At 39.3% G+C, this 27,619-nt stretch overlaps 1 protein-coding gene across 2 annotated transcripts in view; it reads left to right on the forward strand.

The window, feature by feature from the left end:
- LOC115475673 (protein kinase C-binding protein 1-like) overlaps positions 1-27,619 on the forward strand; it is a 147,291-nt gene that overhangs the window by 94,861 nt on the left and 24,811 nt on the right. Inside the window, exons 12-18 of one of the 2 annotated variants that reach the window (XM_030211593.1) lie at positions 7,551-7,690; position 8,881; positions 10,307-10,459; positions 13,379-13,888; positions 19,852-20,268; positions 23,805-23,995; positions 26,146-26,226. In XM_030211593.1, the coding sequence (XP_030067453.1) occupies positions 7,551-7,690; position 8,881; positions 10,307-10,459; positions 13,379-13,888; positions 19,852-20,268; positions 23,805-23,995; positions 26,146-26,226 (1,493 nt within the window). Of the gene's footprint in view, positions 1-7,550; positions 7,691-8,880; positions 8,882-10,306; positions 10,461-13,378; positions 13,889-19,851; positions 20,269-23,804; positions 23,996-26,145; positions 26,227-27,619 lie in introns of those variants that run through there. The other variant, XM_030211591.1, reaches the window with a different exon arrangement.

The raw sequence follows: 27,619 nt of genomic DNA on the forward strand, positions 1-27,619 counted from the left end.
GTGTCACCTTAACCAAAAAATCCGTGTCATAATATCAAGTGGTGAAAATCACTGAAAGCTGCTTAAAAAATGCGTGTACTTAGCTTAAGGATTTACGCCGCCATCAGCGTTGTTAGATTCAAACAACACCCAACTTTTAAAGTTCCACGGGGCCCAATTGTTTCACCCCTTGTCTGGCTTCTTCAGGAACGATGTGCTGTGCTGGCTATGTGAAAATATTGATTAGTCTTAAGCAACTTATAAAACTGTAAAAAGATACTATACAGTTGAACAACTTAACCAACTCACAAATGCATCTCAGTCGCTTCAGCTTGTTGAAAATGGCGCTGCTGCGTCATATGCCAAAAAGAGGGGTATATATAGTGTCATCATTACGAGGCTTGTTCAATTTAAAGGACCAGACTTGATTACATTCATGGTGGCCCTATCAATGAGAGTCCAGACTGGTGCATGCCAACATGAACTTAATCATCATTTCTAAATAAAAAATATGCCAGTCAATTGAGCTGTTTAACCCGCTAGGTTCCAAAGATTGAAGTCGAAATATCCACTTCGCTTCCTTCCATTGTAGATATAATTTACAATTGCCTCCTCTTCTTAACGGTTCTGCCCTGTCAATAACACAACATCTAAGTTCCTCAAAATTGTGTTTAAATTGAAGACAGTCAACTAGTGGTTCTTTTCTGGCTGATGTCCGAATGTTGGACCTATGTTCCAAAATCCTCACTTTTAGTGGTCTGGTTGTCATGCCAATATAATTTTTTTTGACATGGACATGTGATGATATAGACCAGCCACTTTAATAAAAATTAATGAAAACTGATACTACTAGCAGTACAGTTATCTAGAATAATACAGGCTATTGCCAACCTACAGTTAGTATTAGATTACCAGAAATCAGAGAATAGCCTTTACTGAACTTTATTATTTTAAAAAATTTTCTTGCCTGGGGAGTTTATATACAATCATTAGTGCATAGAGCGCACAGTTTAATTATTACATTCATTTTCATAATCGGATTTTAGATTGGGGAGGAACTCCAGGGCATCCTATCTGTCATGCAAGCTTTTTTTTTTTTTTTTGGGGGGGGGAGTTAATTTAGGGCATATGTGGAGTGGAGGTATTGTTTAGATATAGTAAAGTATTGGAACAAGTGAACTAGTTGATGGAGTATGAGTACAATTCCCCAAGTCGTTATCTAATGTAGCTGTTTAGTGATATTATCTTGGTTCAATTGCTTTCGTGATATTAGACGTTTCCAGTTGCACCTATGCAAGAGCATGACCTTCCGTGGATTTTGGAAGTTAACCCCATCCCTTAATAGAAAGGTACATTTTGAAAAACTGTACTTGGAATGAACATATTTTTTATCACTGTTGGTTGTTATATACAACATTTGTTTGATCTCCAAGTTTAATAAACAGATTTAAATACAAGTACAGATAAAAGTGGGATGTTTTGACCACGGAAATACAAATCCTGGAGACAAATATCTTTAAAAAGCTTCTTTATTGATGAAAAGACTCGACACAACTGTTGTGTTTCGGCCTACCGGCCTGCATCAGGAGTCTATAAAACATACATATTCAAAAAATTGTTTAAACAAATAAGAAAGAAATGTAAAATAAAATACAACGATAAAAATAATAAAAAATGATAAACATAAGATCTTTTGATAACATGTAAACAAAGTATGCGTATATGCAATATTGTAATATCACAACAACGATACATAAAATAAACATGTAGATAAATAATGATAATGGTAAAAGGGACTTAAGCATTCAAAACGTATAAAAGTAAATCGTGCTATCTTAAAATTTCTTGCATATATAACTGACAAATCATAAAACCAACATCAGACAGAACATATGTATAAAAAAGAACAGGTAGAATACCATACAAAGCTGATGTGTAAAAAAGAGGAAAGAACAGATGAGATGATATACATGAAAAAAGGAGCGTGGTATCATCTGGTATATATATATATATATAACCATAGTCGTGCCTATACCTGTGCGCGCCATATCCGACCTTTTAAGAAAATATACTGTTACCATAGCTATTTAAAAGCATACATTGTAAGACAATGTATATAAAAAAATTAAAAAAAATGTATAAAATATATATATAACAATAGGGTGAAAAAAGGGAAGAAAGAAAACAAACATGGAACAAGATGAACCTCTAAAGTTAAATCTTTAAAGAAACATACAAAGGCAAAGATGTCCTAGAAATTGCTTATTTTATTTGCAGTGGGTTTTATCATATTACATGTGTTAGAAGTAACAATGAAGCTTGACTGGGTGTTCTTTCCTAAAGTGATATGGAAAATGGAGAATCTGATACTTATTTCTTTCCTTTGACTGGTTTTCTGAAGCTTAGCAATTCGCGGTCTGTACCAGATTTTAGGTTTGGGAAGAAATGAAATGCAGGAAAAAATGTTCTCAAAATTGCTTATAATTACCACAGTAGTGATTTGTTTTCCTTAGCACAAAATTTAAGACTTATCATTATCAACCTTTACTTGATATACCGCAAAGTCAAGAGTATATCTACGCAGTTTACAAACTCCGCAAAAAGTAGGTGCGAATCCTTGCAGCATTAATGCTAAAACGAAGCTGTGTGTGCGGAGACAGTTTTAGATGAGGTTTGCTATGGAGATTTTAGAGTAAATCATCCTAGTTTTCAAGGTTGAAGTTTTATTGTTTTCTTGTATTGGTATAGAAGAAGCTTTTTGGTATTTTTTCGTAGTAAAAATATCTTTAATAAGCAAGATTGTTTCAATTTGGGAAAAAAAATAATTCAAACTTTATAAACTTTGGGTACTGGTCACGTGTATAGAGGACAGTTGTGTTTGTAACGGCCTATATGTACTCATACGGTGATAAGGGTGCTACTTGTATACAGTAGCATGCTAGACTTTCTGCATAGGAGAAGTTTTTTCTGAGCGTTCCTATCAAATGTATGCGGAACCTGTCGGGATGGGCAGACCAAAAGCTTTGTTTTGTTTCCTGTGTCATGTGCAACGTTTTTTTATTGGGTTGGACTTCATTTTCATTTTGGGAACAATGGCGTTAAGAAGGAACCCTGTTATCTAAGAATGAAAAAATGTCTGCTTGTTTTTGTTTGACAACATGTAATGACATGGGATATGTCATTTTGACATTTCCTATGTCATTTTAGATGACAGCCCTTTTAACTGCCAGCATTTATATCTGCTCAAAAACGCTTCCTGCTGACTCACCTTTTGAGACTTGGGGTTTGGCGGAGGGCTTAATGGTGGAGATTTGTTCATAATTTTGAACAACAAATCCACCTTCTCTGAGGCACTATTCCCCAGATTCTATATAGCATGCCTAGAGATCCCTGCCGAAGTCCACAAAGATTCTATAACCATGCGTTTAACTTAACGAGCTAAAGAGTTCTGATAATAGCACTTAACAAACAATGAGCACTAATTGGCACAGATTAGAATTTACGCACACAACTCGCTAAGCGTTTTCTGTAATGAAGGCCACAAATGTCTAATGTGTGCAGGCAAAAAGGGGCGTGATAATGGGCATTCTGAAATTTACGAGCGTACAGAATATGGCTCAGTGCGTGTAAATCTATGTTCTGGGATTTACGCCACATTGGTTTAAATGGATGAGTGTAGTTTTAGGTACTGAGATATCAACTAAGCATATTTTATATTTGGCTCCTAAATCTAGGCGCTGATTATAGAATACGATTAGTTGGCACTGATTTCAGCACCGATTGTTTTTAGGCATTATATATTTTTATTTTTATTTGTTACATTTGTATCCCACATTTCCCACCTATTTGCAGGCTCAATGTGGCTTACATAGTACCGTAAAGGCATTCACCAATTCCGGTATGAACAAATACAGTAATGTGGTAGAATAAGGTTCGTGTGTACAGACACATTAGGGAATCGTAGAGAGGAAGAGTTATATGTCAATTACGAGCTTTGGTTTCGTTGTGTTGCAGGGTACAGGCATTTAAGTTGGGTCGGTAGGGTATGCCTCTTTGAACAGGTTAGTTTTTAATGATCTGCGGAAGTTTAGGTGATCATAAGTTGTTTTCACGGCTTTTGGTAATGCGTTCCATAGTTGTGTGCTTATGTAGGAAAAGCTGGATGCATAGGTTGATTTGTATTTGAGTCCTTTGCAGCTTGGGTAGTGGAGATTTAGGTATGTTCGTGTTGATCCTGTGTGTTTCTGGTTGGTAGGTCTATGAGGTCTGTCGTGTATATGTATATAAAATCTCCTCCTATTCCGATGACAGCAGACAAATGTTGATGGCTGCATTTTCCTGTTGTCTGTGGGGAACCTCTGTGGAACCTCCACTAAAGCTAAGCAACCCCGCTGTCTGGTGAAGGCATCCTTTGTCCTTGCTATCATGCATGCACAGTTATAAAACTGTAGGGTACACTTGTATATTTATTTAATAGGATTTATTTAATGCCTTTTTTTTTTTTTTTTTTAAGGAATTTAGTCAAGGCAGTGTACAGCAAGAATAGACCAAACATAGGCAGTAGACAATTACAGGAGTAAATGTATTCAAATAACAATACAGATTATGACATTGAATACTATATTACAATGTCGGCACAATACGCAATAAAACATTTTAATTAGACAGCATAGGATGTAAGCAAAGATGGAATATATAGATAAGATAGAGTAACAGGAGAAGAAAATGAGGGACTAATTTAAAGAGATCCTCTGCTAGGGTCGAAGTGAATAAACATATCCTACTATAGTGTTGCTCCTTGTGTGCGTGTGTGACTAGCAAGTTAGTTCTTCCATTCAAGGCCTGGGTGAAGAGCCAAGCTTTCATCTACTTCCTGAAGTATTTCCATATATACTTACATACTTCCTGAAGTATGTAAGTATATATGTGTCTCATGTTGAATGACTCATTTGTGTGTGCACTTTTATAAAATGACCCTGTTTTCTGTGTATTGTGTATTCTCTTTGAGCAGGGACTGTCTTTCTTCTATGTTTTTGCAGCGCTGCGTATGCCTTGTAGCGCTATAGAAATGCTAAGTAGTAGTAGTAGTAGTAGTAGTAGTAATAGTATTGTGCCATATACTCATGTATGCTTGGCCAGTATTTGAGCTTTTTATAAAATAGAGTGACTCTTGTGAAACCTGGCTTACTTGTTTTGGCACTAGGGACCCTGTTTACTAAGCTGCGTTATAGGCATATTAGCGTCTTTAACTCACGTTAACCGTGTATGCGCCTACAATATCCCTATAGGTGCCTACATGGTTATCATGCACACTAATTCTAGATGCTTTAAAAATGCTAACACGCCTTAGTAAACAGTACCCTAGGTTCATAAAATTACCTCCAGTAGCATTAGGAGAAATTTCATTATTATGTGCACACATCATGCAAACTTCATTTCTCTTCAGAATTGCCAAAAAAATCCCAAATATGTTCTCCTTTTAATTGTGAATGTTCTTTCAGTTCAGAGGCTTCTCCAACATACACATGAAAATATGTTGATGCCTGGGTTTTAGAAACTTGTTCTGAAGTATGTGTCTGTCAGTTTCCCATCTCTTGAAATGTTTACGTTGTGAAAACAGATAAGTGGATAAAAATGAATTCTGGTTGCTTAGCCGACGAAGTGTTTTAACCTCCACAGTGGCACACACTTTTAGTCTGGAGCTCGTTAAGGCTTTTTTCCCTGCTTTTCTTTATTTATCTTTTGAGTATTTCTTATGCTTTGAACCTTGAGGCGTGTTTATTTGGATTTGATCTACTTTTTTGATCCTCTTTAGCTTAGCATAGCTTTTTGCACAAAGCATTTAAGCTTTATTTAAATGCACAAACTAGCAAAACTGTTCAAGAAACACCTTTTTAAAATGATCAGTAACATTTAACTTTTTGGGCAGCGTGCTGAAAAAGCTCATAGTGTCTATTTGCAAAATATTAGCATGCTAAGTGGAGGAGCACTCCTAGTATTTAGAGCAGAAGGCAGGAAGCCAGGGTTCAAATCCTGCTTTTCTTACTAATGTTCCATATGACCTTGGGCAAGTCACTTTACTCTCCATTGCCTCAGGTACAATCTAGATTTCAAGTCCACTCTGACATGGAAATAACCTGCTTGTAACTTGCCTTGACCTTAAATTTGTGAAAGGTGAGTAATTAAATCCTTAATCCAAAACAGGTATAAGTACATAAGTATTGCCACACTGGGACAGACCAAAGGTCCATCAAGCCTAGCGTCCTGTTTCCAACAGTGGCCAATCCAGGTCACAAACACTACTACTACTACTACTTATCATTTCTATAGCGCTACTAGACGTACGCAGCGCTGTACATTTGAACATGAGGAGACAGTCCCTGCGTGACAGAGCTTACAATCTAATTAGGACAGACAAACAGGACAAATAAGGGATAAGGACAAAGGGTAGCAAGATTCCAGAATCCCAAAGAGTAGCAATATTCTGGAATCCCAAAGAGTAGCAAGATTCCGGAACCCAAATAATTAGCAAGATTCCGGAATCCCAAAAGACTACTACTACTACTTATCATTTCTATAGCGCTGCTAGATGTACGCAGCGCTGTACACTTGAACATGAAGAGACAGTCCCTGCTCAACAGAGCTTACAATCTAATTAGGACAGACAGACAGAACAAATGAGATAAGGGAATATTAAAGTGAGGATGATAAAATAAGGATTCTGCCTGGCAAATCCCATAAAAGTTCAATACATTTTATGCTGCTTATCCCAGAAATAAGCACTGGATTTTCCCCATTTTAATAATGGTCTATGGACATTTCCTTTAGGAAGCCATCCAAAACCTTAGGGTTCTCTCTCTCGCTTTCCCCTCAGCCTTGGGAGGGAGGGGGGTTGGTGTTCCTCCTCGCTGTCTTTCCTCTTCTACTCACCCTCTACCTTCCTTAATACTCTGTGTGGAGGTAAAGTCTGCTTTTTAAGGAGACAGACCTGGAGTTTCCCTAAATTGACAGTGCACGAGCTCCCCTCAGAAAAGGTCATACATCAGTCCACATAACTTTTAAGTAACGCAGGTTTTCTCTAAGGCAGGCATTTCTACAAGGTTAACTATTTGTACAAAAAAGTTAGTGTGCTGGTATTTCAGCTCAGCCTGGTCCTACTGGAGAGAAGTTTGGATTGAACTATGCGTTTTATAGTCTGTGTTAACACCTACACCTGACAGTATGTGGAGTGCATTTTATTTACTCTGATTCAAGATCCCCTCCAGTGGTCCTTTATTTTGCAGTTTTAGGGTCCAGCATCTCTGGGCTACTAACTGGTGGCATTCAGATTCGAACAAAGTGTGTTTAACAAGAAGATGTTTGTGGGTAGTAGTGACATAAAATTCAGTGCAGCGTAAAAAAGCCCCATGCATGAGGCTTGTTTTTTCCTCCTTTTTTTCTTGTTTGTGTTTTTAAAGAGAAATCCAACTGTGTAAACCATGGCAGGTGAGTTATTTGAGGTATATTAAAACTCTGCACTTCGTGCATTTTTTTCCTGAATATATAAAAAGCTGCAATTCTGTGCTTTTTAGCTTCTCCGGCATCCATGAAGACAGGCCAGGCAGGAAGTGTATCAGGAAGCCCAAAGCCATTCTCCTCCTCAAGTCTCAACACCTGTTGCTGCCAAACAGGAGCGACTCCTATCACCGGAAGCATCCTGAATCTTACCTTGGTCAGTGCTCCTCTTTGGAAGGTTGTTGTCTGTGTATGCTGTTATGTTAAACTTTTCATTGCGAGTGCTAAGGATGGCTGGTCCAAAGCTATCTGACGCCCTAGGCAAACCGTGAACATGTGTGCCCTCCTCCCATGTCTAGCATCTCCCTTCACTACATATCCCCTGCCATGTTCAGCATCTGATCTCTCTTTCCTGTCCTCCTTCCCTTCTTATCACCTTAGTCCCAGCCTCTTCTGTCTTGCTTCTCCCCTGCGAAGCCTTGCTCTATTTCTCATTCTGCTGTCACCACCAAGCCCTGCTCTGTGGCATTGCAGTAGTCTTCATGGCTAGTGCAGGGCCTTGAGCATGTGCCCATGCTCAAGGCCTCATATGTCCCACCTCCTCTGGAGGGCGTGAGATGCAGCAGCCCTGGGGCCACGTGCATGCAGATTCTTCTTTGCTGCCTTTGACTAGTGTACTGCGGTGCCCCTGCAATTGTGCCATCCTAGATGGAAGTGTGGAGAGGCATAATCGAAAGGGGACGCCCAAGTTTTGCTGAGGATGTCCTCGCAAAACGTCCCGGTGGAGGGACGGGGAAACCGGTATTATCAAAACAAGATGGACGTCCATCTTTTGTTTCGATAGTACGGCTGGGGATGCCCAAATCCTGAAATTTAGGTCGTCCTTAGAGATGGTCCGTCCTAGACTTGGTCGTTTCTGATTTTCAGCGATAATGGAAATCAAGGACACCCATCTCAGAAACAATCAAATGCAAGCCCTTTGGTCGTGGGAGTAGCCAGCATTCGTAGTGCACTGGTCCCCCAGACATGCCAGGACACCAACCCGAGCACCCTAGGGGCACTGAAGTGTACTTCAGAAATTGCTCCCAGGTACATAGCTCCCTTACCGTGGGTGCTGAGGCCCCCCAAAACCCACTACCCACAACTGTACACCACTACCATAGCCCTTAGGGATGAAGGGGGGCACCTAGATGTGGGTACAGTGGGTTTGTGCTGGGTTTTGGAGGGCTCACATTTACCACCACAAGTGTAACAGGTGGGGGGGGGGGGTGGGGGTTGGGCCTGGGTTTGCCTGCCTGAAGTGCACTGCACCCACTGAAACTGCTCCAGGGACCTGCATACTGCTGTGATGGACCTGAGTATGACATTTGAGGCTGGCAAGAAATATTTTGAAAGATTTTTTTTGAGGGTTGGAGGGGGGTTAGTGACCACTGGGGGGAGTAATGGGAGGTCATCCCCGATTTTTCTCCGGTGGTCATCTGGTCAGTTTGGGCACCTTTTTGTGCCTTGGTCGTAAAAAAAACAGGACCAGGTAAAGTCATGCAAGTGCTCGTCAGGTACGCCCTTTTTTTCCATATGGGTCGAGGACGCCCAAGTCCCACCTTCGCTACGCCTCCGACATGCCCCCGTGAACTTTGGTCATCCCCGCGATGGAAGCAGTTGGGGACGCCCAAAATTGGCTTTCGATTGTACCGATTTGGGCGACCCTGTGAGAAGGACGCCCATCTTCTGATTTGTGTCGAAAGATGGGCGTCCTCCTCTTTCAAAAATGAGCCTGCTAGTTGCCTAGTGGTGGAGCCAGTCCTGAGTGCTGGTCTTCACAATTCAGGCCACAGTGCCTGTGGATTCAGTTACTTTGAACTGTAGCTTGTGCAGCATTCTGTGTGAGATGAGTTGTTTTTCAGTGTATTTATTAGGGGGAAATTTATGGTACTATGGCTGGTTCCTTTAAATTGTTCCTAGCTCAGCAAACATATGCTGCATTATTTCAGTTTACCTAGGAGTGAGGTGACTTGCAGGTCTTTTTCTGCCGTCATCTACTATGTTACTATGTATTATTGTCATTTAGTATACATTAAGGGGCAAATAATGCACATTATAGCTATAATGCACCTGAACAATTATCCCCTCCCCCACTCCCCCACCCCCAAAATGACAAACAAAAAAGAATATCTCATCTGTCAGAAGAATGGCGTCACTGGCGTAATGCAAATATATGCTAAGCAGTACATTATTGTCTTTTGAAAGTGGTAGTATGGGGTGGGGGGGGGGGGAGGGGTTCAGACTCAAAGGTTTCTCCTGCTCCTGTGGGCTTCCAACCCATTTGAAATTGGCCATTTATGCTACATACTGTTGAACTGTCATAGAAGATGTGAGCCTTTGCTTTCCCTTCATCTTTGCAGGACAAGATGACTGTTGCAAGATGTTTTTAAAACAACAGTTTACGATAGGATGATATCTTTTTGACTAATGGAAACTTTTTGTCTCTCCTGTGCAGTGCAATAATAGGTACCAGGTTATAATTTCTGATTTAAATAAACATTGAATTGATTGTGTAAAGAGGTGACTAGAGTCTGAATACTAGAGGGTTGCAATAGCATATCTTTGGTTGCATGTGTAAGATGGACAGAAAATATTCCCTTTCTTTCCATCTAAAGTTTTCCTTGGTAGATCACAGAGCACTCCGCAGATAAGGAAATAAAAAGATGTCCAAAATTATTTTGGAAATATTTTATGGTGAGTGTGTTCGCATACAGTAAGCCCCACCAGACATCATCCAGTCTTAGTTTGTTTAAAAAAAAAATAAAACTCTTTCTGTGATCTTTTCTTGCAGATCGCAGCAAAGCAGAGATGGATCTCAAAGAACTAAGTGAATCTGTTCTCCAACAGTCCACGCCAGTGCCGCTTATTTCACCAAAACAACAGATTCGTACCAGGTTCCAACTTAATCTGGACAAGACGATAGAGAGCTGCAAAGCACAATTAGGTACAGGATGAATGATTAGAAACAGGGCCGCGTTTACGTATGGCCAAAGGGGCAGCTGCCCTAGGTCCAGCTTAACAGGTTCATCATCTTTCGTTCATTCCTTCCTCTCCCCTGGACCAGCTGTTTCTCATGGGGAAAATAGCATTAAGGCGTGGAGCTGCTGTTAATCCATGCTGCTGATGACTCTGCAGGTTCTGCTCATTAGGTACAGGAAGTAGCATCAGAAGGGGCAGGGCCAGCAGAGTCAACAGCAACATAGATTAACAGCAGCGCCTTGCCTTATTCCATTGTTTTTCCCCAGATAAGGAAGTAAGTTGTGCCGCTGGCCCAGAGGGTCATCCATTAAAGTTTGCCAAGGGACTCTTAAGGTGATTAGCGTGGCCCTGGTTAGAAAGTACAAGTAGAGGGAGGGCAGCCTAGTAGCTCAGGGAAGTGTGGTTCATTGCAGTGAAGAAAACCTTGAATTTGATTCCCAGCTCAGCTTGTTCAACACTTTGGATCATCCAGATCTGTGTGCGCTGCTTTTTGGGAGGAAGAAACCATAGTCTTCATGAGTGGTGATACTTAGTGGCCAGGTTTAAGGCATGGCCTTGCAGGGTGAAGCCTTGGTTTGTGCCCCTCCATATCAGGAATGATTGTTAGAATGACTGCATTGAGGTTGGGGGGGGGGGAGGAGGAGTATATAAAGAAGGGGGGGAAATCCACAGATTCTTTTGAATCAAGGCTCATTGTGTCAGATCCATCTGTGGTTGTGACTGAACAGGAAATCCAAGGAGCAAGAAAAAACTATTTACCCTCAACCAGTGATCAAAATTGTGGTTCAGTTTTTTTTTTTACAGCAACATGCATATTGTCACATGTTTTTGTTCTGGCCAAATTCTTTTGAAAGCTGTCCTATTAACTGCCTTCATTCTGTCTAGAAAGCGTCAATAGTCTTAGGATTTCAAGACTCTTCTCCACACCTCATCTGACCTCTTCCTGCACCCTTTAGAGATGCAGGCACTTCTGGTTAAGAATCCCTATGGGTTTTAAAGGTCTTTACTAATGAGAACTGCATCTATCTGACTCAGTGACTGTTAGGCTCTGCTCCTTCCTTTGAGCCATCCAGTCCCTACTTTTTCTGCTTTAAAGCCAGGAGCAATATGGAAATGGCAATATTTTGAAACCAGAAAAAGAGAAGGGTGTAGTTATCAACATGGGTCTATATCCTTAAGCCATGTTGTTTTCCTACTAACTTGTGCTATTTTAGTAGAGGTCCCATTTTATGGAATGAGACCTAGTTATTAATAACTGAGGTTAACAGTAAAATAACACATCTTAACAGTAGCCCATATTGATAATTCTCTCCCCCTTAATTAAAGAAAAAAATCACTGCTTAAAAGTAATAAAAGTGAGCCCAAGTGTAGGGTAATCGAGCCATTGTGACATCACTGATGAGGTTGGCTCTTAGGCATTGTTGGAATGAGGCATTATGACATCACAATATCAGCTCTGTTTAATACTAAAATGTGCTATTTTAGCACAGGTCCTATTTATGCAGCGAGACTTAGTTACTAATAACTGGGGTAGACAGTAAAATATATCTTAATGGTAGTCAACATTCATATCTTTCACTTTGATTGAGTTTTTCTTAGCTGTGTCTTTGGTTTGTTTGATTACCTGACATTTGCAAACTTTCTATTTTCATATTGTACAAACCGACACTGATTAACCTTGCAAGAGATAATTATGTCATTGAGTGGGAAGTGAGTTAGACAATAACTAAATAAGACCTGTATTTAAATAAATTGAGAATCTTGTTAGTAAATAATAAGTAGGAGGGCAAAGTCTGCCAGTAACTGAATATAGTATTAAGTTTAATTTAATACAGACTCTTTTTTTTTTTTTCATAGCCGCTTAACCTAAACAAGCTCAAGGCAGCTTACAAAAGACCTTCAATACAGTTATTACATTAGAAATACACATGAAAATTCTGTTACAAAGCAAAACAATAAAATGGATTGTTAATACAAATATTTATTAAGAAGTCTTGTCTTCACTGCACATCTAAAACACAAATAATTTCATAAGGATCTCACTTCAATGGATAAGATTCCAAAGAGTAGGACCTTTACCCATAATTGTCCAATTTTTAGTTTGTTAATCTGTATTGTTTTATGCTAAGTATCGCAAGTCTTAGCTTAACAAATGAGCACGAGGATGGATTTAATAAATAAATACAGCCCATTAGATAGGTAGGGCAAAGACAGTGCAAGATCTTTAAAAAAAACAAACAAACCTCAAAATGAGTAATTTGAACTCAGTCCTGGCTTTCACTAGAAGCCAATCTCCTCTACTAGAAGCCAATGAAGCTTAATCAGGTAAGGTGTAGCATGATCTATAGGCCCACCTCCTAACACTTATTTTGCTGCGGCTTTCTGCAAGACTTGGATTCTATACAGCTACCTTAAAGGTAACCCTAGCAATGTAATTTACAATAATCCATAAGTGGCAATACTATAGATTGAATAATCAATTGAAGATGCGTATCTTCCAGGAAAGATCTTAAACATTGGATTTATTTCAGTTAAAAACTGTCGTGGATAAGGGGTGACTTCCTATCTCACCAGAAGATGGAAAATATCCTTAGCAGTGTAAAACAGAAATAACCAGGCAGACGGGTTGGACAAATTCTCTTTTCTGCTGCAATTTACCATGGATAGATTGATCATCATATTAATGTATGTTTTGTCTCTGTAATTAAAAACTGAAAAATGTGTTCCATTTGTAAACTGCTGCCATGAAACAGGGTATGATGCAAGCTTGTCTGTCATAGTTATAAATGATAGCAAAGTTGAACGGTCCTGTACTTCCGTGTTCAAAAGTAGAAGTCTGTCCTCTTAGATTGCTGACTTCTCCGTTTGGGTTTTCTACATACAGGAATAAATGAGATCTCAGAGGATGCCTATACTGCTGCAGAGCACAGTGACTCTGAGGAATCCGAAAAATCGGACACTAGCGATAGTGAATACGTAAGTGAGGAGGAGCAAAAGTCAAAGAACGAACAAGAAGACGGCGAAGAGAAAGAAGGCAGTAAAACAGAGAAAGAACCCTCATCTGTCAAAAAGAAGCCCAAGCAACCTGTTCAGGTGGATATTAAAGAGGAAGGAAAGAGCACGCCTCCACAAGAGGAAAATGCTGAAGCACTGGACAAAGAAAAGACCAACACAAGCAGAGAAAAGGAGGTTTCGGAAAAGGTGAAAAGTATGCCACACCCTGCAAAAGAGAAACTGAAAGGTAAAGATGACACAGACTCGCCGACTGTGCGCCTAGGGCTGGACTCCGATTCAGAAAGTGAACTTGTTATAGACCTAGGAGAAGACCACCCTGGACGTGAAGGGCGTAAAAACAAGAAGGAGCCAAAGGAACCGCCAGCTAAACCACCTGAGGGTATGCTTGTATTCTGGTTTCACTTTTTTTCCCTCTGGTTTTCCAGTGCACATTTGTAATTTCATCAGAGCTGTGATGTGAAGCCCATTAGTACATGCAAACAATAACGGCACATGGTAGTTGATATCTATAAAGATAGTCAACACATTCTGAATTAGTTTAAGTTCCTGCTGAGGCGAATGTATTACATATGGACCAACATATTCAAGTTTATTTTTCTCCCATTTTGTGCCTATAGAAAAAATGTGTACTGCATTATGCCCATAGTTTTACATTATACCCAGTGGTGCTCAAACTATAGTAACCTATAATAAAGTAACATAGTAGATGATGGCAGATAGACCTGTATGGTCCATCCAGTTTGCCCATATGTGTGTGTGTGTATATGTGTGTGTGTGTATATATATATATATATACACACACACACACAACTTCTGAAACTGAGTCTGTCCAGCCACGATGAGGGCACAGACCATAGAAGTCTGCCTATCACTGGCTTTGCTCAGCCCTACACCGCCTAGCAGTTGGATTTTAAGAAAATTCCTGAGAGATTTGCACGTCCTGCTTCTGATGGCATGCAAGTAGTTTTCATGCCTATTTATTAAGGACATTTAAAAAATTCAATTGGATAGTGGAGGATCTGGTTTGTGCACCACTAATCTATAATTGATGCATATTTTATATATTGCTCTTTAACATTTTGTGTAGATAAAGGACAGACAAAAAGTTGTATTTCCTTATTAATTGGGGCAGGTGGTGAGTCCTGAGAGCAAATATAACTAGAAAAAAATACACGCTGAGAGACTTTAACATATTTACTGAAGATTTTTAATCTTTTGTAGTGTTCTGAGGGATTTGAACCCTCTTCTACACTGTTTGCTTCTAAAAGGTCTGTTAAATTTTATTATTGATTGATCTTTGTGATTCTTTTGGTAAAGACTTTTTTCTGTGCGATAACTGTGGGGAACACGCTGGTTATACCTCAGTTTCTGCACAGGCTTTGTACTTACCATGCAGTAATGACACGTGAAGGTGGAAAATAAACCAGCAGATCAATATAACATGTAAAGATTTTATTAATGATACCATGTACCAGAGAATTGCCCGACACAGGCTGTGTTTCGCCCAAAGGGGCTGCGTCAGGGGCTAAAATAGACAAACACATAAAATTACACGTATAAAATAATATAAAAAGAATTATAGTAATATATCATATGTAATAAAAAAAAAACCCAACAATATGAACATAAATAATCCTCATAATATAAAAATGTAAACATTGATAAATATGACAATAAATATAACAAATATATCACTAATGAAAAAACATTCATTATCAAGAGAACCATTCACCACGTCACCATACCCACTTACAAAACTAAACAAAGAAAATATATGCATACGGTTGCTTTTATCAACACATGTCTTGAATTTAACTATATCCCATTAGAGACACTTGTACAAACATGTACATATAAATATAGAGCATAACCACAAAAAACATAAAATATAATCATATTGTATCATAACAAGCAAATAACAAAAATATATAAAAATATGTAATAAATATCATATGATAAAAACAAAATATTGTATGATAAAAATAGGACACGTACCTAGAATGAGAACCTTCTGTTAGGGACAACTAATAAAAAAAATATATTAAAAAATTAATATTAAAAAATATAAAAATATATCAGAATAATATATAAAATAAACCAGAGAACAAAGTAAAAACTGGACTAATTTAGAAATCGAATACTCACAATACTCATAAAAGAAAAACCAGCACATTCAGCAAGTCCCTAAATAAATGCAAGACAAAGAGTTACTCTCCATTCCCAAGTGATTCATCTTGTATAAGGTGCGATCCTATATGCCTTTCTCAATTATTATATAATGCAATACTCTATTCGCCTTATTGAGAATTCACCAGCTACCATGCATTATCATATGGTTTGATGACGCTGCGCCCCAAATTAAAGATAGAACAGTATGAAAACTACAATCAAAATTACACTTACTGTTGTGTGTCTAATCACCAAGGGACGCTCTGCTAATAATAATGGAAAAGACGACGGAAGTTGCATAGAGTTCTCATATACGTCAATACCCGGTGAAAGTTGAAAAAAATGCGCAAAAAAATATAATATAAAATTTAAAAAAAATAAAAAATAATCGTAAAAGCATATAATATATATATTATATGCTTTTACGGTTAATTTTTATTTTTTAAATTTTACTATTTTATTATTTTATATTTTTTTGGCGCGTGTTTTTCAATATTATTAGCGGAGCGTCCCTTGGTGATTACACACAACAGTAAGTGTAATTTTGATTATAGTTTTCATACTGTTCTATCTTTATTTTGGGGCGCAGCGTCATCAAACCATGTCATAATGCATGGTAGCTGGTGAACTCTCTATAAGGTGAATAGAGTATTGCATTATATAATAATTGAGAAAGGCATATAGGATTGCACTTTATACAAGACGAATCACTTGGAAATGGAGAGTAACTCTTTGTCTTGTATTTATTTAGGGACTTGCTGAATGTGCTGTTTTTTCTTTTGTGAGTATTCGATTTCTAAATTAGTCCAGTTTTTACTTTGTTCTCTGGTTTATTTTATATTTTTTATTTTTCATTTTTATTTTATATATTTTATGTTCTGATTTATATATATTTTTATATTTTTTAATATTAATTTTTTAATTTTTATTAGTTGTCCCTAACAGAAGGTTCTCATTCTGGGTAAGTGTCCTATTTTTATCATACAATATTATGGTTTTTATCATATAATATGATTTTTATTACATATATATTTTTATTTGATATGATACAATATAATATTTTATGTATTTAGTGTTTATGTTCTATATTTATATGTACATGTTTGTATAAGTGTCTCTAATGGGATATAGTTAAATTCAAGACGTGTTGATAAAAGCAACCTTATGCATATATTTTTTGTTTAGTTTTGTAAGTGGGTATGGTTCTCTTGATGATAAATGTTTTTTGATTAGTGATATATTTGTTATATTGTCATATTTATCAATGTTATTTACATTTTTATATTATGAGGATTGTTTTTGTTTATATTTTTTTATTATATATTATATTACTATAATTCTTTTTATATTATTTTATACTTGTACTTTTATGTGTTTGCCTATTTTAGCCCCTGATGCAGCCCTTTTGGGCAATTCTCTGATACATGCCTGCTTATAATCGAACGAGAAAAACGCCCAAGTTCCGACCTAAATCGGGAGATGGACGTTTATCTCACAAAAACAAATAAAGCGGTATAATCGAAAGCCGATTTTTGGACGTTTTCAACTGCACTCCGTCGCGGATGCGGACAAAGTTGATGGGGCGTGTCAGAGGTGTGGCGAAGGCGGAACTGGGCGTGGTTATCTGCCGAACAAAGATGGGCGCATTTCACCGATAATGGGGGAAAAAAGTATGTGTTTTTAGCTAGAATTTAGGACACTTTTCCTGGACCCTGTTTTTTCACGAATAAGGCCCCAAAAAGTGCCCTAAATGACCAGATGACCACTGGAGGGAATCGGGGATGACCTCCCCTGACTCCCCCAGTGGTCACTAACCCCCTCCCACCACAAAAAAATGATGTTTCACAACTTTTTTTTTTCACCCTCAAATGTCATACCCAGCTCCCTGGCAGCAGTATGCAGGTCCCTGGAGCAGTTGTTAGGGGGTGCAGTGGACTTCAGGCAGGTGGACCCAGGCCCATCCCCCCTACCTGTTACAATTGTGCTGCTTAATGCTTATTAGTCCAACCCCCCCAAACCCACTGTACCCACATGTAGGTGCCCCCCTTCACCCCTTAGGGCTATAGTAATGGTGTAGACTTGTGGGCAGTGGGTTTTGAGGGGGATTTGGGGGGCTCAACACACAAGGGAAGGGTGCTATGCACCTGGGAGCTCTTTTACCTGTTTTTTTGGTTTTGTAAAAGTGCCCCCTAGGGTGCCCGGTTGATGTCCTGGCATGTGAGGGGGACCAGTGCACTACGAATCCTGGCCCCTCCCACGAATAAATGTCTTGGATTTATTCGTTTTTGAGCTGGGCGCTTTCATTTTCCATTATCGCTGAAAAACAAAAACGCCCAGCTCACACATTGTTGAATAAAACATGGGCGTCTATTTTTTCCCAAAATACGGTTCGGTCCACCCCTTCACGGACCCGTTCTCGGAGATAAACGCCCATGGAGATAGGCGTTTTCGTTCAATTATGCCCCTCATGGTATCATTAATAAAATCTTTACATGTTATATTGATCTGCTGATTATTTTCCACGTTGGAGTTTGCAGATCGTTTGACTTGTTGTTTTTTATGACACATGAAGGGCAGTTCTAGAACTTGTCACCTGCACTTATGCACAATTTGCTAACTTAACTACAGGGCTAATTGACACTTAAATGCATAAGAACGCTAAGCGCTATTCTATAGAGATTTTCAACCCAGTCCTCGGGGTACACCCAGCCAGTTCAGTTTTGAGGATATCCCCATTGAATTCAATGGGGATATCCTGAAATTGGCTGGGTGTGCCCTGAGGACTGGGCTGAAAACCCCTGCTATAAGGACACGTGTAATTATGGGCAGGATGTGAACACCTCCCAGTTACACGCTTCACTTAGAGAATACTGCCAGTTGTTTACATTGCTCACGACACTTAGGTGTGCCCATCTACGCCTGCCATCAGTCTGGCATACATGAGAGCGCCTGCTGATTATAGGTGGACTGATATGGGTTTATACCAGTATCATTTAATAGAATCCGAGCACCCAGATGCTGTTGTAGATTAGGTGCTCACCATGCTGTGTCTAGATGCCCCTTTATAGAACGTAAGTGCAAAAGTTTGCCGCACTTTTTTAAAAGGTCCTCATAATGCATTGTCAAGACTATATGTTTTTTCAGGGAAAAGGCAAGTGCAGGTTTGGGGGATACTTTTTCCCCTAGATGTCTTTCAAAGCAAAAACATGCATGGTTGTGAATATTGCACCACTAAAACAGAGCAGTTCTGGAGTTCCTGATCAGCAGGTTGCATTTTTTTCCTTGGAAATAGAAGCTTTTGACATTGAGCCACAATAATGGGAGGTGATGGTGATTCTGGTAAGGAAGATAAATGAGTCATTTATGCAATTCAGTATCTAAGATATGGACTTCCTGCTCCAGTACTTAAAATGAATCATTTGCCACTGTGTGGGCTGACGACAGTAGCAGGTACTCAGAGGGAGGATAATTTTAAAAACCATTTCCTTGGGTAAAAGTTCTTTATCCACAGTAATGGGTATTTCGATAAATACAAACGTTCATCTAAGCCAATAAGAGGTAGCCAAAGATGTATAAAGTACTTTGCACTAATGTAGATGCCACCAAAATATGTCTTCAATATAACTTCTCACTAGTTTCTCACGATGCCCTAAATAATTGAGGAGAAAAAGGATCTCAGAAATTAAGCCCTTCTCAAATATAATAGCAAGCTAATTCTTTTTCATCCATTGGTTCAAAAAAGTCCTCTTATTAATACACCCTATCAAAACTTCTCAAGTATATAAGCAGCTAAAAAATAAAAATTTTTAGCTTTATTCTTTACTCCTCTGTCAGACATGTTCGATCTGGTTTACCACCTCCACTTTTTTTTTTTACACTGTGACGTGGTGTGAGTTCTTAACCCACAGAGGAAGAGTTCCGTTTTCAGCCTTTGATTTTTTTTTTTCCAGGTAACCACTTAGTTATTCTGGATAAAATATTTTGAAAATTGCCCTTTGAATGATTAGATAAGAATGTGTTCATCTTCCAAATAGTTGCTATCTGAAGCATAGAACTCATGCACCACCACCGTTAGTATCCTATACCTTCACTTTTTATACAGATTATTTGAAAATTATTGGTGGCGATTATCAGGTAAATAATAGATTTGTGTTAAATATTGTGTTTACGTAGCTGTTGGGAAAACTCCACCTACAACCAGCGCAAGCAGCCAGCCTCCACCCGAGACTCCGTTGCTTACCCGGTCTGCTGTACAAACCCCGACAGCTTGTGTTACAGTGGCTACTGCTGCCGTGGCTACTGTTCCTGCTCCAGTGGCACCCACTAGCAGTCCTGTGAAAAAACAGAGGCCCCTGCTACCTAAGGAAACGGTACCTGCTGTGCAACGAGTAGTATGGAATTCGTCAACAAAATTTCAAACATCCTCTCAAAAGTGGCACATGCAGAAGGTCCAGAGGCAGCAGCAGCAGCAAACACAACAGCAAACACAGCAGCAGCAGCAGCAGCAGCAACAACAACCACCGCCCCCTCCACCCACACCACCTCAGTCTTCCCCAGGAACAAGATATCAGACAAGACAAGCCGTTAAAGGTATTCAGCTCATGACTGGACCAAGACTGGAGCACTAGGCCATAGGAAAAGTCTCTTAATTTATAGATTCTTTTTTTCAGTTCTTTCTAGTCACTGGTTTGCATGAGCTGTAAACATGTTAAAAGGTTGAAGTATTATTTAGTTTTTAAGATTGTGATGCTTGTAACGTGTGTTGTCTGTGTGTAATACCGAGAGGAATGGATGGGGTGGTATCTCTAGTCGGCTACTTTTGGTACTTGGGGGGGAATGTTGAGGGCGGTAGCAGAGTACCAGAGTTTTAGAATTGTTTAATTATGTGAACAAATTATGCTCTCATACTTTGTCCCATGTAGCATATAGAACAGATCCACAGGGAATGAGGGACCTTGGAGAGTCATGAGTCATGGGTGGAGTGGAACCCTTGAGGCCAGTAACTCGATGCTGTAGGGTAAGAGGAATAGGAAATAAAAAGAACGCTTAGCCATTGTAGAGAAGGGGGATTGGCAGGATGTTGAACCAAAACCCCAGGAGAAGTTGACAGGGTAAGTGGGAGGGCAAATAAATCTAATCACTTTGTGATCTGGGCAAGGAGTGGTTATTTAAAACTTGATGTCCCACACGATCCATGTTGTCCTTGGTGGGTTGCAGTAAATTTCTACAATTAATGTCAGACATAAAACATACATGCAGCCAAAAGACAAAACCGCAGTTAAATGCATGCACGAACAAAAATATCAAGAGAAAATTTCTCATACCCTTTATATCTGGCACTAGGGAATTCCAAATGATAGGAGCTACAGCTGAAAAAAATTTTCACTAATCTTTACATACATCTCTGATAGTACTGCGTAAATATGTAGACAAGATGTATGGGTCTGACAGACATATGGCTGAAGGGGCTAAAGGCCCATAGACAGCTTTCTGCATCATCTTTGATAGCTGATTGGAAGCCGTTGAGGTCAGGGATTATCTTGGCAGCAGAGTTCTGTACCAACTGGAAGGACTTAAGAGCAGACTTGGAGAGGCCAACTAAAATTGAGTTGGCGTAATCAGAACAAGGTAACGCCCTAATATTTCACCTCCACACTCGGCGAAAGTACCACATCATTTAGTTACACTAAAGTTCTCCATAATATAGCTTCCTATAATGATATTAATGCCACGATTTTGTGCAAATTGATTACTAGCCCATGACAATTCAGCCATGCAGCTGGTCTATTCCCTCCACCATAGAAGTGATATATAGTACAAACCCTTTGATAATATCACAAAGTGGTGGTTAATAAATGTTAATGGAAGTTACTGTGATGCTCATTCATTCATATGATTAATCGTCCCCAAACTACGACCTATCACAAAAGACAACAGATAATGATCAGATCAAAGTATTGGTTTAATTTGTTATGTTGAGAGAGCAGATGACACATCAAGCTGAAGTGATAGAAAAATCAAATCCAGAGACTGTTCTTTTCATGAGTAGCAATAGAGTCTATTTGTTTCTGTCGTAATGTCTCCATTGCTAGCAAAAAGGTTTGGGTTCCCAGATCAGCCTCAGGGTTAAAATCACCCAAAATTAAGCCCAGCATCCTGTTTCTAACAGTGGTCAATCCAGGTCACAATTACCTGTCAAGATCCCCAAAAAGTGCAATACATTTTATGCTGCTTTTCCTAGAAATAAGCAGTAGATTTTCTCCCAAGTCCATTTTAATAATGGTCTATGGACATTTCCTTTAGGAAGCCAGTCAAACCTTTTTTTAAACCCTGCTAAGCTAACTGCTTTTACTACATTCTCTGGCAACAAATTCCAGAGTTTAATTACACTTTGAATGAAGAAACATTTTCGCTGGTTCGTTTTAAATTTACTAATTTGTAGCTTCATCACGTGCCTCCTAGTTCTAGTATTTTTAGAAAGAGTAACCAAGCGATTCATGTCTACCCGTTCCACATAGTAGGCAGGACTTGACTCCTGTGTCACAAAGCACATCACAGCTTTCTAGTATGAGACAAAAGCCCTACCAGCTTGCTGTCAATGAGATAGCTTGTAACAAGTCTCAGGTAATGTTAGTCCAGGGTGATTTAAAATAAAGCTGGTGATATTGTGGCTATTTCACAGGGCGAGGCTGCTCAATTTGCACTTTACCTGAGCTGAATAACTTGCAGTGCTATAATTGGTTGGTTACTTATATGTAATATCCACATGGTATCTCTCTTTCTTTCATGAAAACATCAGGTTGGCTGATACCCCTGTAATGGGTTTAAAATTATGTAAATTATACTGCCAGTTATCCATGAAGTCATCAAGCAGATGACTTTGGGCTTGTTAATGCAAGAGTGAATATTTGTAAGAAGTCTTGACTTAAGACTTAATGGGTGGTCAAGATGTGAATATATTAGGAGTGTCATCTTTATTAAAGATATTGGTTTCAGGGTACTTTGTGACTGGACATATATAAAAGTCCCTGCTCCAGAGAGCCTACTATCTAAGTGGTACTCGTGGTGAAGGGAGAGCATGATGTGTCCCTGGCTACAATAAGTGTCATTAGCAGAATCAGGGTGTGAACTCGGATCTCCTGCTTCCTAGTATATTTATTTATTTTTATTTATTTTACAGCACTTGTATCCCACAATTTCCCCACCGCTGGTAGGCTCAATAAGGCCTACAACATTTAAATAACAAATAGGCGAATACAATAAATGGGAAGGAATAAGTGGGGTGGAGAGGTAAGGGTAAAGAAATGGGTCAGTCCTTTAGAGCAGTGTCCTGTGGTCAGTGAGGCAGGGCAGGATCTTTAGGGTATGCTTGCCCAAATAAGTAGGTCTTAAGTGACTTCCTAAAAGTCAGGTGATCCTGAACCGTTTTCACTGATCTGGGTAGTGCATTCCACAAGCGAGTACTGACATAGGAAAAGGTGGAAGCATACATGGTTTTATATTTGAGTCTAGAACACGCTGGGTAATGGAGGTTTAAGTAAGAACGGGCAGTTCTGTGTGAGTTTCTTGATGATAGGTGGAGAAGAGCATCCATGTACGCTGGGGCTGCTCCATAGAGAATTTGTGGACAAGGGTACAGCTTTTGAAAGTTATTCGCTCCTGTACAGGTAGCCAGTGCAACTTCTCGCGAAGTGGTCTGGAACTGGTGAACTTTGATACTCCATAGATGAGTCGAGCTGCCGTGTGTTGTACGGTTTGTAGCTTCTTTAGGAGTACGCCTGTGCACCCTGTATATATGCCATTGCAGTAATCTAGCCGGTTTAGGACTAACGATCTGACCAGATTGCAAAATACTCCTCTTGGGAAATAAGGTTTCACTCGCTTTAGCTTCCACTTCAGGTGACGATTCATGGCAAATTGTTTTCCCAGATTTCAGTTTTAAAGAGTAATTTGCAGAAATACTGTATTAATAAAGTGGATCATTGTTTGCAAAATATTTTTTTTGAATAATAATAATTTAAAAAAAAAAAAAAAAAGGTCCAGAGAAAGTAGACATTGTTTAGGGAAAAATCTGGCATTTAATTTGAAGCATTTTATATTACCAACAATTGTATTTCTGCTTCTAGCTGTACAACAGAAGGAGATCACACAGAGCACGTCGACCTCCACGATTACTTTGGTTACGAGCACTCAACCCATTTCCATGGTTACCAGTTCAGGATCTGTGACCACCTTGTCTACTCCAATTACTACAGACTTGCCAATAGCAAGTGCTTCTGCTGATGCTGCCGCAGATATTGCCAAGTACACCAGCAAAGTAAGTTCCCAAGGACTGCCGCCTCCTGTATTTTGATACCTTGGGTAACGTGTTAATATTCTCGAATCGTTCATTTATGGCCATGGTAAGTTCTAAGCTCGAACGGAACAGATCGATGGCGCAACAGAATTTCCATGTACAGTATGTTCCGAGCTTTCAGTTACACTGACCTGTGCTTATCAGATTTGAGGAGATGCCACAGAACCAACCCTCACGTTCTTGGATCCGAGTCTAAGTTTCTAAACTTTGCACTCGCAGCTCGCATTATGACTTTGGTAGGCCACTTGACTACATATTGGCTAAACTGCTATGGAAGTCTATCTCAAATACATTTAACTGCTCCCATGATGCAAGAGAGCCTCTTTCTTTTTATTGTGTTTTCTCAATATAGTTGATTTCCTGTGATTGCACAGACCTCTTGCATATCTGTACAATTCATATTTCTAATGAAATAGATAATAAAATTTTGGTTTTTATAGAAGAGTGAAAGATTGGAAAATAGTGTATTTTATGAGCGGTTGTGCAACATAGTTGTCCTTACCCCAAAATATAGTGGAAAGCTAGGTCTATTGAAGACTTTAGTGTGGTTAAATACCAAACACTTTGGAATTTCCTTTTTGTTTGTTTAAAAATATGAAAATCTTCAAATCAAGAAAACACAGCTCCTTTTGGAGTACACCACCATTATTATTACTGCTACTACTACTGTTTAGCATTTCTATAGCGCTACAAGGCGTATGCAGCACTGCACAAACATAGAAGAAAGACAGTCCCTGCTCAAAGAGCTTACAATCTAATAGACAAAAAATAAATAAACTGATCAAATCATTTAATGTGAACGGGAAGGAAGAGAGGAGGGTAGGTGGAGGCGAGTGGTTACAAGTGGTTACGAGTCAAAAGCAATGTTAAAGAGGTGGGCTTTCAGTCTAGATTTAAAGGTGGCCAAGGATGGGGCAAGACGTAGGGACTCAGGAAGTTTATTCCAGGCATAGGGTGCAGCGAGACAGAAGGCGCGAAATCTGGAGTTGGCAGTAGTGGAGAAGGGAACAGATAAGAAGGATTTATCCATGGAGCGGAGTGCACGGGAAGGGGTGTAGGGAAGGACGAGTGTGGAGAGATACTGGGGAGCAGCAGAGTGAGTACATTTATAGGTTAGTAGAAGAAGTTTGAACAGGATGCGAAAACGGATAGGGAGCCAGTGAAGGGTCTTGTGGAGAGGGGGGTAGTATGAGTAGCGACCCTGGCGGAAGATGAGACGGGCAGCAGAGTTTTGAACCCACTGGAGAGGGGAGAGGTGACTAAGTGGGAGGCCAGCAAGAAGCAGATTGCAGTAGTCTAAACGAGAGGTGACAAGGGTGTGGATGAGGGTTTTGGTAGAATGCTCGGAAAGAAAGGGGCGGATTTTACGGATGTTGTAAAGAAAGAAACGACAGGTCTTGGCAATCTGCTGGATATGAGCAGAGAAGGAGAGAGAAGAGTCAAAGATGACCCCAAGGTTTCGAGCTGAGGAGACAGGGAGATTATTCCAGCCAGTACTGTTGTCTTTTGACCTAGAGCAGAATTCATTAGGAAAGAAGCTGTAGACTACAGCATCTTATTTTGAGGCAAAAAGAAAGAGTCAAGGGAGTCGATTTAAAATTTTTGCAGTTAGTTGCAAAAATCAAAAGTATTTTTCTCTGCAAAATTTTTTTGTACCCCCATAAAGGAAAGGTATGTACGTACTTTCCCTTTGAAATGTGCCGAAGGGGAAAAGACCTGCAGAAATTTGGTCCTGTTTTTGGAGTGCATTGTCCTTCAAAGCAGCATGGGTAATTGCATTCCCATCCAGTCTTTGCCCTGAGAAAGCCTCCACTGAGCACAGGTACAGGTGCACATATGTTTCCCTACAGGGGAGGTGGACAGTGTTCAAAAAGCCAGTTTGCCTAAATAGCCATTTTATCTGCTTAAATGGCTTTTGAAAATTGCTATTGACTTGGAAGAGATTTCCAGTAAGATCTGATTTTTATGTTTGAAAATAATGCTACAGGTATTTGAAAATGTGCATGGGATGTAGAGAATGTACAGAAGATTTTTTTCTTTTTTTACCTGGCAGTATAATTCCTGACTTTATACCTTGTATCGGAGAAAAGACACCAGTTTTTCTTTTTCAGATCATGGATGCAATAAAAGGGACAATGACAGAAATATACAATGACCTTTCTAAAAATACAACTGGAAATACCATAGCAGAGGTAGGTGCTCACTACAGATGTGGTACTAATCATACATGTCAAACACTTACCCCCAAATTCTATGTACTGCACCTTAATTTCCGGGTAGAAATTGAAGCGTATTCTATAACAGTGTGTGTAACTTAATTGGTTAACTAGCTAATCACTTAATTGGATGTTAACAAGCAATCAGCACTAATTGGCATGAAGATTTACGCACACAAGTCGCTACGTGTATTCTGTAATATGATGTGCGTAAATTCCAAGTTGCATAGTTGAAAAGGGCGCATAGTTATGGGCATGGGATGGGCAGCTTGTGGGTTTTTCGAAAATCTACTCACATTATTATAGAATACACCTGCTCCGTGCCTAATTTAGGCCAAAATGGATTTGATTGAATTTGGTCGCGTGGAGAGGCACTCGGCATATTCTATATACCGGGCGGAAATGTAATCTGATTCTATAAAATTTAGGCATACCTTAGAGAATACTCCTAGGCATATTTTTTTACTGCACAGATTTTTTCACACTATATATAGAATCTAGCCCTGAGGGTAAAGATCGACTACATTAAGTCTGCAGTTGGGTGCTCAAATGAAGCACCATTAGAAAATCCAAGAGTGAAAAGCAGAACAGCAAATTGTTTTAAAGCTGTTCTGCTGCTCTTTTGTCTGCCAGTCCCATTGCATATTGGGAGCAATTCTGTAAGGAGGCACCTAATAGGAGTCTAGTCACTACCCTTCCTTTATACAATATTAGCATAACTGGGTAAATATGTGAGTATACAGTTAGGCACAAACATGTTAGCCAGAGAGCATAAATCTGAGTCTCACTCATAGTCCACCCAGGCTCCACCCATATATATGCCCACCTGTTATTTATTTATATTAGGATTTATTTACTGCCCTTTTTGAAGACATTTACTCAAGACGGTGTACAGCAAGAATAAGTCAAACATAAGCAATAGACAATTATAGCAGTAAAAATATTCGAATAATACAACGTATGGTATAGTATACTACATTACAGTGTCAACACAATAAAATTCTTTAATAGACAGCATAGGGTGTAAGCAGAGATGGAACATATAGATAAGAGTGCATAACAGGAGTTAGAAATTAAGGGGATAAATTTAAGGAAACTTGCATATGAAGTCAGATAGGTGCTTGAATATTATCTTATCTCGGGTAGGAGTGGATAAGCATGTCCTGCTACAGTATGTGCAGCCGGTTTTACTCCTTCTGTGTCTGTGACTAGCAAGTGAGTTACTTCTTCCATTAAAGGCCTAAGTGAAGAGCCTGCTTCCTAAAGTAGAGAGAGTCTTGCATTGAGTAAAGCCTTTTTAGCGAGTCCATTGCAGAGTGTGGAGGCTACTCCGGAGAAGGCTTGTTGGCAGGTATCACATCGTGTGGTG

The sequence above is a fragment of the Microcaecilia unicolor genome, chromosome 8 (genome assembly GCF_901765095.1).
Source record: "Microcaecilia unicolor chromosome 8, aMicUni1.1, whole genome shotgun sequence".
In the NCBI taxonomy this organism is placed as follows: Eukaryota; Metazoa; Chordata; class Amphibia; order Gymnophiona; family Siphonopidae; genus Microcaecilia; species Microcaecilia unicolor.